Below are 13254 nucleotides of genomic sequence, written 5' to 3'. Positions count from 1 at the left end.
ATGTTTCTCTAGCATCCAGCATTGAGGTCAATATTAAAGGAAATGCTCAAAGTATTGTAGACAGCAGGTCCAAGTACGTAGTGAACTACTGGATCATTTCTTTCCTTTTTGTGCACAGGATAACTCATCAGTTCATCTTGTGATAATTCCCAGTTGAGATGCTTCTAGGGGCTTTGTCTTCAAATGAGATTCGTTCTAGCACAAAGTATAGTGATAAGTGTTTTGGGGAGAAGAAATGAACCCTGGGAACCTGGGGGGTGGGGATGGAATTCCCAGCTTAAAGATCATTAAGATTTTTCAGGTAGGTTTCTCTACATAGACACAAGAGACTCTGGAGATGTTGGAGACATAGGGAAGCACAAACAGATGACGCAGAATCAATGGGGAGGAATACACAAAGTTTTAGGCCAAGATCCTTCATCAGGACACTTGATTTTGCCCTCTGAGTACAGCAAGAAAACCAACGTTTATAGCCAATCTTAGTTATTCACAAATCATGGTAGCAAGACGCCTTATTGAGTCACTGAATGGAGGGACAAGAGACTGCAGATGTTGGAATCTGGAGTAACAAATGTGATGCAGGATGAAAATGGGCAGTCAATGTTTTGGGCTGAGACCCTTCATCTGGGCTGAATGATCGAGACGAGATAGCCAGTATAAAGACGTGACAGTAAGGGGTGGGGCGAGAAGTTGTAAGTGGTGAAGAGGGGTGGTAGGCAGATGGAAGAGGGAAATTGGACGTAGTGACAGAGGCTGAAAGGTGAGGGCAGAGGCAGCAGAGGGCCGCAGATGATGGAATCTGACAGGAAAGAAGAGTGGAACATGGAACCAAGTGTGAGGATGGATGGCAGATGGGAACAGAAGGGGGAGGGGACTGAGTGGGAGGAGCCAGCTAGTGAAGGGCAGAAGGAGTGGATGGAGGAGGTGCAAGAGACAGTCTTCAGGGAGTCTGGATGAACTGGGTAGGTTGTGAGGGGAGTGAAAAGGGACATAATGGATGCAGTTTACCTGAAACTGGAAAATTCAGTGTTGATGCCATCAGACTGCAGCCAGAATATAAAGGTGATGCTATCTGAGTATGTGTTTAGCCTCAGTCTGACAGTGAAAGAGGCAGAGGACAAAAAGGTTGGCATGGGAATGGAAAGGGGAATTAAAATGGCCTCCCAAACAATGAAGAACACATTGACATCTCACAGCAATTCCTCGTTTAACTAATAAAGAAATCTCTACTCACACACTTCAAACTCTTGCTTCATTGAATCAATGCAACCAACTCCAAACATTAGGAAACATCTCTTATAGAAAATAGAGTTCACCACTGAGTTAATAGTTCACAAACGAACAATGACGTTTTGAACAGGGCTTCGCTTAGCAAAGGAATCATGAAACTGGTGCTGTATGTACCCTCACAGCAAAAACTACTTTGACTTAAGTAAATGTATATACATACTTTGTGGATATGTGAAAGAATATTTAATGTACTGTTACACACTATGATGTGGAAAATAATAAATAGGCAGAGGACATGACTGTTATAGTGTGATTGCTGTGAATTTCATTAAACAAGTGCAGGCAGTAAATTATTAAGAACGGTCGATTCACAGATGATGCAAACACTGAAGAGCTTTGCTTTATGAATGGCAAAAGCAATTAGGCCGTCCTCAATGAAACTGAAGCGGAAAAGCCCATTGGGAAACAAAACCAGTCCTCTTTACAAAGATCACATGGAAACTTTGCCAACGTCTACATTTCAGCTTCTTTTGTGCCTCGTTTATTCAAATGATGAAAGGAAACAATATATCCTGCCCAACATTGCTGCAACAGTAGCAAAATAAGCATAAAAATTATTCTGTTTAAACATTTAATACCAAAACACCCTGTCTGTTTACATTCAGATAGGTTTTAAATATTTTAATTCAATTTTCCAAATTTATAGTTCTTAATTGTTTAGAATTAAAAGGGAAAGCCAATTAGTTATAATATATTTAAATGAAATCACTATTTAACAAATTTAGGCAGACCTATATTAGGATTAAGGTTCAAAGTGATTTAAGCTCAAAGCAAACTGCCCTGGGATCTAAACTGGAATAATTATTTCAATGACAGAAATTATAATTCTAAAATATGAACACTAATTCTTCAATTTAAAAAATCTATTTGTAAAAGGACATAAAGAACCCAGAACAATATTGGTCATCTTCAACATCTATACTAAAATGTAATTGTGATTTTGGTACTTTAAAATAGAGCTTTGCACATGAGGAAATACATGTGAAAATTCCTGCATCACTGACTGACGATGCATGTACTAATAATAAAATGCCGTAATTTAGAGCTAGCCCATTTGTTCAGTTTGGTAAGGAGCTATTCAGACCAATATGGCTCGGAGATTGTTCTTAGGTGGGTGATTGACAAGTCAGTTTTCAACTTTGCACATGGGATGGCCAAATTCACCCACTGTTTCTGGTCTAGAATACTCATGACTTTTACAATGGAAGACTTGCATTCACCTGACCTAGGACATCCACCAATGCCCCATGATTCTGGCCCATACCCTAGAATCCTGTATCATATGATTGTAGCTATTATTCATACTATTCACACAGATGGAGGTTCTGGTGATAGGTTACACAGAAATTAATCAGATATAAACAGAAAACTGAATATAAACCATAATATTCAGCCAACCTGTTTTTAAGTCAAAGGAATATGTTATCATTATAGTATTCAGCAAAAACAAGTCTCAAATTCTTAACATAATCAACATATAAATGATAGAACAAATCAACTTTATATGTACTACATCAATAGTCTGGTCTTTGAAGTCACATAACTTTCATGAAAAACAAACACTAAAATTCAATAATGTTTCATCAAGGTCTATCATTTAAATTGGATTTTCTTGTCTGTAAAGCAATTTGCGATGACTTGAAGTAGCAGAAGCTTATTCTTAATTTCTATAGATTAGTTCCTGTGAGCAGAATGCACTCTCAAATTTTATATTTAAATACATTTTCAGATGAGATGTCACCCATCTTATTAAATCTGAACCTGCTCTACAAACTACAGCAGGTTAAATAACTCTGGCCTTGACTGTTTATAAATGTAGGTTTATTTTTTGGCAATGTAAATATATTTGAAAACAAGCAATGGAATTCACCACGAAATACCTCAGACAGGGAGTAGTGAATAAGAAGGCTACTTACTGGTGGTACATACGTAGTACATCATAAAGGTAGTCCTTTTCTGCATCACTGTCAATTAGTAAGTCCACCTGAGTGATAGAAATAGTTCAAATAAAATACATTTACCACAAAGTAGGTGTTAACTATCAAATTAGCATAATAACTGAATCCTTAATAAAATTCCATAATGTTATCACTTTAATGAAATAGCCAAGTTTTTAGCAACCTGAATGAAAATCCATCAAAGGACATTATCAAAATTGAATAACACATTAGTTATAAATTTACAATCTTTTGTTGAAAGCAGCTGAAATTAAACCGATGTTAATAGAGATTTTATTTACAGCTAACATAATATAAAAAATCTGGGAAACATTTTTTTGATAAAATCTCTTGTACCTTATGATCAGTAAGCTGTTCAATAAATATATTCAGGAATCTCTTGGGCCATTCATTAATGGAACACATTCTTGCTCAGCAGAATTGACACAAAATTACTAACTTGTAAAATGATCAGTGTTTCAAACAACATAATATCAGCATCCAAGCAGCAGACAATATAGGATCACAAGTGTATCAGATTCTGTTGGTTGCCTGCCACCTAGCCGAGCTGCTACTGATGGTCACTATGTTTACGAGCTGAATGAAGATTCTCTCAAGCTGTTACTTTACATTATATTCTCAATTAGTCATCTAAAAAAATAACTTTCTCTTTCATGAAGTAAATTTTCGCTATTGAATTACTTAAGCATTAAGATGCAGAAAGGACAAAATGCCAGTAACTATGCATAACCATTTCAAGGTCACAGCATCCCTAAGCTCTTCAGACACAAGAGAATTGGAGCAGGAGTCAGCCAGTCAGACTCTCACGCCTGTCCCACAATTTCAGATGATCGTGGCTGATCTTCCCCAGTCCCCAACTTTTTTATTTAAATGCCAGTTTTCTGTCATTCTCAATTCCTTGATCTTTCAAAAATGTATCTGCTTCCTATTCAAATGCCACTACGATCCAGTGGCCAGAGACCATCCAGGATAGAGAATTCCAGCTGTACATTACTCTCTGCAACTAGTTTTATCCAACTCAGTTTTAAATGACTGTTCCTTAATCTAGTAAGTACATATGTCCTGTATTTGAGATTCTCCCACTAGTGAAAAGATCTCCGTATCTACCCGGTCATGTCCCCTTCAGGAAATTGTATGATTCAATAGGTACACCCATTTTTTTTAAAACTCCAAGGGATGCAGATTTAATTTGTTTAGTTACTTTTAAACTGCCTTCAGTGCCAGCACACCCTTTCTTAAATAGCAGAACCAAAACTGTACACTGTACTCGAGTTACAGCTTCACTTGTACCCTGTACAATTGTAACAATGCTTCCTCGTTTTTTAAATTTAAGGAGGGATAATGTTCCATTGCTGAACCAGCATGATATCTTAAAGCACGTTGAGAACAATAACACTAAATCCCGCTGTATTTTGCTCTTCTGCAAACTTACTGCATTTAGATAATAAAGTCTGCCTTTAGACACACTTCCCCTCATTAAAACCCATTTGCCAGGCTTATGCTCACTCACTCTATACATTGGACAGTGCACATAGTCTCATCAAAACATGCCCTTCTACCAGTTTTCATACCATTAGCAAGTTTGGATACTTTACATTCTGTCCTATCTTCCAATACATTTTTATTTTTTTCCTGTTATGTTCTCCAACTCATAAAAGAAATCAGTCTTATTCCAAAGAAACACTGTCTTTGAACATTTCAAAAGATTCAACTTCCAAAAGGATTCCCACAAAATGGTTTCCCAATATACACTATGGCTCTAATATTTGGAGTAGAACATGACAGAATTACTACAAAACAATAGAACTAGCTTAAAAATGATTCTTGTCTTATTTTTACAGTGAAGTTTCCATTGACACACAGTATGCCAACTATCAAAGCAACCAAGTCAGGCAGCTCTGAACACCTTTCCTAGTTTAAAATATCATTAAAAAATTAAACAAGTGAGACTGATAGCAATCCTTTGTTTGGCTTGACTGTTATACAACTGGTTTCTCAATTTCCCTCGTGACTACAAGATGGAGTTCCATCCTAACAATTAATGCTTCACATCAGCAACTATTTCACTCCATCATCATCATTTTCTTCTGGCCACCTGAATTACTATTAACACAAGTCAGATCAAATTATAAACAAACATGTAGCAATTGTGAGAGTAAATCATATTTTAAAACCTGCATCAATATTTTCCTGGTGCTTTCAGTTTCCTACTCAATAAATTCATATCATATTACGGCTAAAAGTAGGTCATTTCTCTGGGTGTGCCAATGCCAACTGGAAAAAAATATTAAATTAGAAATATAAGAGATGCTGCAGATGGTGCATATATAGAGCAAGACACACAAAATGCTGGAGGAACTCAGCAAGTCAGGCAGCATCTAAGGAGAGGAATACTGAGAAGAAAGGGGCTAGAAGTAAGAATAAGAACATGAGTGGAGAAGTAAAAGCCGGCAGGTTATAGGTGAGATCGGGTGGGTGGTGGGGAGGAGAGATAAAGTTAGAAGCTGGGAGTTGATTGGGAGGAGAGGCCAGTGGACCATGGAAGACTAGAAAGGAAGTAGGCAGAAGGCGGAAGTCACTAAATTATTTCTATTTCCAACTGTATGTCTGTGTAGATTCTAACACATTCAGAACTTTACTAGCCAATTTTTGGATGTAGTGGGGATTTCAATTGCTCACCTTTTAGGCTGCAAGTTCCAAACACTTTGGGTGAGAGAAAAATTCTAATTTTCCCTCCAATCTAGCCACCTGTTACCTTAAGTTCATCATTCCTGGTCAGTAATCATTCTGATAAGAGAAAAAGGTCCTCTTTACTCACTTTTTTGGGATTTCTCATTATAGTTCCTCCCAGGTCACCACAAGTTTCTGTTCCTGAGAATTGTTCATAACTTAAATCATTCACAAATTGGAAATGGGAGCATGAACTGAGCTTTTACATGGTAGAAGAAGCCTGCTGCCCTGCAGCAGCAGCAAATTCATCCCACCAGGCTTGAAATGCTGTCAGTGTGTTTGTAGGCCTGTACTTTTACTCCCTCAACTTCTCTGGTTCCAACTGGCAGGTGCATATACAGATATTTTTAACCTCTCCCTCTCCTAGTGCAGAGTGCCCTCCTGCTTCAAAACATACACCATTGTTCCTGTTTCTAAAAAGACCAAGGTAACATGTCTGAATGACTGGCATCCTGTCGCACTCACCTCAATAATGAGCAAATGCTTTGAGAGACTGGTAGAAGACTATGCCTGCAGCATGCTGCCACCCACACCAGACCCCATACAATCTGCCTACTGACACAACCAATCAGCAGATGTTGCAATAGCCACAGTTCCACTTACCGTCCTTACACACCTGGAGAACAGGGATGCTTACGTGAGAATGCTGTTCTTGGACTATAATTCCCTCCAGGCTTGTCAAGAAGCTCAGAGACCTCAGCCTTCACCCGACCTTGCGCAGCTAAATCCTGGACTTCCTGTCGGATAGCCAGCAGTTCATAAGAGTGGGGTCCCTCACCTCTGCCCCCCTGACCCTCAACACAGGAGCGCCTCAGGGCTGTGTCCTAAGCCCCCTCCTTCACTCTGTCTATACCCATGAATGTGTCTTTGTAGCTCTAATCTACTAATTACATTTGCTGATGATACTACATTAATTGGCCTTATCTCAAATAATAACAAGGCAGCCTACAGAGAAGTCATCACCCTTACACAGCGCTGTCAGGAAAACAACCTCTCCCTCAGTCACATAAACAAAGGAGCTGGCTGTGAACTACAGGAGGAATAAAGACAGGCTAACCCCTACTGACATCAATGTTTCTGGGGTGGAGAGGGTGAACAGCTTTAAGTTCCTCAGCATACACATCACCGAGGATCTCACATGGTCTGTACATACTGGCTGTGTGGTGTAAAAAGCACAACAGCACCTCTTTCACCTCACACCGCTGAAGAAGCTTGCCATGAGTCCCCAAATCCTAAGGACTTTCTACAGGGGCACAATTGAGAGCATCCTGACTGGCTGCATCACTGCCTGGTATGGGAACTGTACTCCCTCAATCGCAGGACTCTGCAGAGAGTAATGCAGACAGTCCAGCGCATCTGTAGATGTGAACGTTCTACTGTTCAGCACACCTACAGCAACAGGTGCATAAAAAGGACCCCAAAGGGTCATTGGAAACCTGAGACATCCCAAACATAAACAGTTCCAGCCACTACCATCTGGGCAATGGTATCGCGGCAGTAAAATCAGGACCAACAGGCTCCGGGACAGCTTCTTCCACCAGGCCATCAGACTGATCAATTCACGCTGATACTGATGTATTTCAATGCTATATTGACTGTCTTGTTATACGTACTATTTATTACAAGTTACTATAAATTGCGCATTCAGATGGAGAAGTAACAAAGATTTTTACTCCTCATGTATGTGAAGGATGTAAAAAAATAAAGTCAATTCAATTCAATGAATACAGCTCCTGATTTTCTCCACACCAGACAATATCTTTGCAAATCTTTTCAAAGTACTTTTAGATGCTACCACATTGTTCCTGAAATGCAGTTAACAGAACTATGTTCTCGGTGTGTCAGACCCACTTCTGGCATAACCTCCCAGATATTACATTATGTATTTCTACCAATAAAGGAAAATTATCTCATATGCCTTTTAAACACTTTGTTATGTTCAGATATCTATGGAAATCCACTGCTATATCCAAATGTTCCTCTGCACTTCACAGTATCTCTTATCATTGGAATGTTAATTATCAAAATGCATCTTCCCACTACTTGCCCCTTCTGAACACAGCAGAGAGCTTTCAAATTGTTTGGATGATCTGTGAACAATCCATCCAATTCCAATATCAGTAATGATTAATCTTAACAACACACACACACACACACACAAAATACTGGAGGAACTCAGTAGGTCAGACAGCATTGAGAGAAAAGAGTAAACAGTCAACATTTTGGACCAAAACCCTTCATCAGGACTCATGAATGTGATGCTTGTATTTCCAGCATCTACAGATTTTCTTGTGTTTATGATTAATCTTAATTATTTACCAATAGAATCACAGTTTCTCCTACTCTCTTGCTATCAGCTCTCTTGCAATTTTTCTGGCCACTGTAAAAATTAAATGACAGAGGAAAATTACTTTCTAAACCAGATCTATAAATAAAACTATGTTACACTGCATTAAATCATCTATAAATCCTGATTTCAGAATCTTATTTCTGCCTTGGTTCTCATACACAAAACAGATCTAGTGTCCAAGACCGACTTGTGTAAGGCATCTAATCTTCAATTGACAAGACTGAAATGACCTTAAAATTTGAACTTCAGCAAGTGATTGAAGGAAGACGGACTTCAGACTGCACCCTGTAGGCATGCAGCAGAATCTTGGCTCACGTGTAACAGTAAAGGCATTGGCATATTGACAACAAAGGGATCATCCTGTTTGTGAACGACAGCTCTACAATTATGAAAATACCATCACACGCTCAAGGTACTGCTTTATCAAACCCAGTATCTTGATGGCCCTTTGCCCAAAGACCAGAAGGTTTAGGAGTGGAAGTAGGCCATGCTGTAATAGTGCTGCACTAAACGCTACGCTACTTTGGCAGTCACTATGTCCACACCTCTCGCTGACTCAATAAAGTGAAAAAATAAACATAGACCCCCACCATTCCAGATTCTCTCTTTTCCCCCCACCCATCCGGCAGATGGTACAAAAGCCTGCAAGCATGCATCACTAGTCTCGAGGACAGGATGACTTCACAATCTAATTTGTTGTGACTTGTGTTTACCTGCTCTCCGCTTATCTTGTACTCATATTGTTCTACCCTACATAGATTTAAGTAATTTTAAAAATCATATACAGTACTGTGGCACAATATACACCTTTGTGAATGAGGGTGGAGCACTGCAGAGGGGAGTGGGACAGGTGGCAGAGAAAGAGTGCCAAGGGTGGGGTTGGTGCAGGTGCAGACACACCAGCCAAGGTTATTTGATTCTAAACAATTAGTTTATTGATCATTACAGATTGTCTCTCTGGTGGCCCCACTCCCTCTCCTCTTCCTTTGTTGTTTCCAACCGTGATTCCCTTCTCCCTGCCCCGTTCCCACTCTCCGTCCACAATACAGACCCATATCAGAATCAATACCACCAAGCAGCCTCTCGCTCTCTGGCCCCAGAGAAAAGTGACAGCATTCACATGATCTCTCTCTCTCTCTCCCCCTTGATGCTGTCAAAGGATTTGGGTCTTGGGCAAGGTTTAATCAATGCAGTTTGTGGATTGGAGTCAGTCGTTCACGTTATGAAGCTTTTCTAGTTTTCCTGTTTCCAGTCTCTCGCTGTTTTTTGTTGCTCTTTTGGGCAATTTCACATCAGGGCAGCCTGCAGATAATGAACACCAAGCTGAACTGAATACAGTATACCTGGATTCTTTCAATTTTGCGCCATTTGATTTTTTTTGCATGTGCGTGTGTGCATGGTTGATAGTTTTCTTTGAACAGGCTCCATGGTTTTCTTTGTTTCATGACTGTGTGGAAGATGAATCTCAGGGTTGTATACTGCATACATACTTAAATAATAAATGTACTTCAAACCTTTGAAAAAATCTTACACACACACACACCTCAGACTTATGCATAGTACTCTAATCTACAAGAGCGGTTATTACACAAAGATAGAATAACTCAAACACTATAATATTTGGTTTGTATACCAGCCATGCTATCTTGGCATAAAGCAGAGAAACTGGGGCAAAGAACACTTGGACACCTTTCTCTGCACAGTAGTGGTCTGTGAGCTGGAGATGTCAATATCTAGCCTCAGTTTGTCTTGGTGTTCCACATTCAGTCAAGCATGCTGACATTTTGTCAGCTCAATTTGGATTTTATGTAAATCAAGAAGGGCAAATTACAGAGATCTCCACTGAACAGCTTTGCTGAAAACATTTGTTAAAGGGCACTGAATATTCTCGGCTACAAGAAAGATAGAATGTGTTCTTTAAAACATTGTAACCCACTGTAATTATTAGTCACTGTAATTAATGCTGTTACTTTATTACTTTTTGATGCAGCCACGAGGGGTCATAAAAAACTGACACAAGCAGCTGTTCAATTATTATCAGAAGGCTGACAGGCCACTGTGCTATAAATTTATAATAATGTTACATCACACAGCAAACTATTCAAACAACGCATACAAACAAGCTGGATGAACTCAGTGGATTTCAACGGATGCTGCTCGATCTGCTGAGTTCATCCCGCTTGTTTGTATGTTTTGATTTGACCACAGCATCTGCAGTATACTTTGTGTTTAAAATATTCAAACATTCTGCTGCTACTATTTTTAAAATCTAAAATACAAAAACTGCAATTGCACTCGTCACATGATATTATCACTAGAGTTCACAATCAAAAACAAAACTACAGCACTATCAGCATTAGAAAAATGGTAAAATTTCTTTCCACGATATTTTATATGCTTTCCAGTTTGTGGCATTGTAGACTAACAAGCAACAAAGCAAAAACTTGCTGAACCACAACCATGATATTGATGGCCAGGACAGAAGATATAGCTCAGGAGCTAGCAGATCAAATGGTTTGTGCTACGTCTGCTATGAAATCAAAGAGGATTGCTAAAGCCAAAAAATTTAAACAACATTCAGCATCAAAAAATCAGGTCAAGTTTTCCTTCCAACTAAGGAAATGGTTAACTTATGAAATTCTAATTCTTAACAGATATCGTAGCTAAATGTAGTGATAAAATAAATTCCAAGTCTAGATCTAGAAATAAACAGAAAAAAAAACAGAAATCGTACACTAGATTGGTTAAAAAGTAAAAGTGAAGAATTGTAACGTTTGGGAAACTATTGCTCTGTTGATAAATTCACTGCCATATTTCTTTCAATCTACCGCACCCCCCCCCCCCCCACCAATAAACAGTAACTGAATTTGTTAAGGAGTCATAAAAAATCCTTACAAATATGTGCAGCATTTTATAACCTCATGTTTAGATATTCTGATATATGAGAAATTGCCCTTAAGACACACCCCTGGAGAGCTTTATCCAACTAAAATGTTCTACATGTGTCTTAAAAGAGATTGCTTATGCCAGTGTAGTTTTTATTCATGGGAGGGGTGGGGGAGTGGAAAGAGGTGGATGACATACGCAGTGAAACCTCCAGTTGAACTGAGACTAAGGTTCTCATGTCATGCAAGTATCAAAGGTCAACAATCATAAAGCAATGAAGCCCATCAATAAAATCATAATCCCTGTTGCACACTGGTGCGTACTAAACGTATGAAAGAATCGATTATTAAAACAACTATGAGCTGAGGAAGTTTCAAATATACAACTGCATCTAAAAAGTGTGCTAAAATTAATATTTTAATTTCATTTTAAGATATTATGTAAGATGTACTTAAGGAGTCATGAACAACAAGCTAACTCTGGGAGTGTTATTTTCAGTAAGTGAATCACTAGGTCCATCAGTTAAACATATTTTTTCAATTGAAAAACAAAAATCATTGTAGGGAAAATCAAAACAAAAAGAATACCAGTCAGTTCAAATTACATGTATAATAAAATACCAAAGATGTATATTTTTTAGTCAAAATTATCCCGATCCCCAAAGCAATATGCCTAATTTTGTTGAAGTAAAATGAATACAGTCATTTACCACTGATACAGTCCACTGATGCAGAATCAATACAAGGACTACACATGATGTGGAGTAAAATGAAAATACAATCTACTTTTAAAACCTAAATAAAATTATTTCTGTAATTAATGCACAAGTGGGCCTGATAGTAATTCACTAAATTTAAAGGCCAAAGGTTCACTTAAGTTCCCGAAATCTAAGTTCCTAAAATGTTTAATTGATAAATTATAATTCAAAACATAATTGGGATCACTAAAGTAAAACAGTAATTTAAAAACTGCTCACAATCTGCATTTAATCTGCTGTATTATATTGGCCTGGATTTTTCATTCAATATAAAAGTGAGGTTAATGGAATTCACTACTATTTATATGCAAATAGCACAATAACTTCAGAAAAGGGTCAGAAGAGCAATTACGCAGCAAGATCTACAATTGCTATCTGAGTTGGGAAGCTCTATGATTAATTATACACTCTTCCTTGCCAGTTCACCATTGAAATGTCTTGACTTTTATCAAGTAAATGTGAACTTATCCTGCCAAAAAATATACAGTATGCAGTCCATTCCAATCTAAATTATCACATAATGACTACTTTAAGCATTTGCTTTGGCTGTAAATGCTAAATATAAATGACAAAAGTCTTGTTTCATTAGGTTGTAATTGAAAATACAAATAAAAATTTTAAAAAACAAGGTTTATCTTGTTTAGTTCATTCAGTACTTACCCCATAACTACCCACCACCCCTCAAAACATTTAAACCTTCCTTTAAAGAGTGCTTGATTTGACACTGAAGGAACACACGTTAACCTTCTTTCTCACATCTTGAGTATTAATTTCACATTCTTTCAGTTTCAATATTTAAGATGCACAGATCACGGGTTCTGCTGGAACAAAAAATATCTCTAAGGGCATCTTAAATATGAGAAAATTACTTTGAAGTAGTATTAACATGCAAAACAAAATAGTTGCTGAATCCCATGTGATATTGAGATTGGAGACCAAATTCTTGGTTAAAATCTGGTTTAAGACTATTATAAACAGAAGCAAGAGTAAGCCATTTGGTCCCTCATTACTTCTCTGCTAACTGGTATCATCATGGCTGCTTTACCTCACTAACCTGAGATAAAGCACGAACTACTTTTCCTGCAGTAACCTGAGAGCACTTGATTTTCGCAATATCTCAAAACGGCCTGAAATGTACTCAATAAATGTGACATAGCCCTCCAAGTCTTAAATAATCCTAAAGATTCACAGAGAAGAAGTCTTTCCTCTGTACTGACTGGCTAACTTTTTACTTTGAAATTACCATCTGTAGTTCCAGATACTCCGTCTCAAGCTTACATTGG

General features: G+C 38.0%; 1 protein-coding gene across 3 annotated transcripts in view; it reads right to left on the bottom strand.

Moving 5' to 3' along the window:
- ush1c (Usher syndrome 1C) overlaps positions 1 to 13254 on the bottom strand; it is a 183090-nt gene that overhangs the window by 164278 nt on the left and 5558 nt on the right. For all 3 annotated transcript variants that reach the window (XM_059975708.1, XM_059975709.1, XM_059975710.1), the window contains exon 2: positions 3207 to 3274. In XM_059975708.1, the coding sequence (XP_059831691.1) occupies positions 3207 to 3274 (68 nt within the window). The remainder of the gene's footprint in view (positions 1 to 3206; positions 3275 to 13254) is intronic.

The sequence above is a fragment of the Hypanus sabinus genome, chromosome 7 (genome assembly GCF_030144855.1).
Source record: "Hypanus sabinus isolate sHypSab1 chromosome 7, sHypSab1.hap1, whole genome shotgun sequence".
NCBI classification, from domain to species: Eukaryota; Metazoa; Chordata; class Chondrichthyes; order Myliobatiformes; family Dasyatidae; genus Hypanus; species Hypanus sabinus.
The sequence above is the reverse complement of the archived record's forward strand: the minus strand, read 5'-3'. Positions and strand labels throughout refer to the sequence as shown.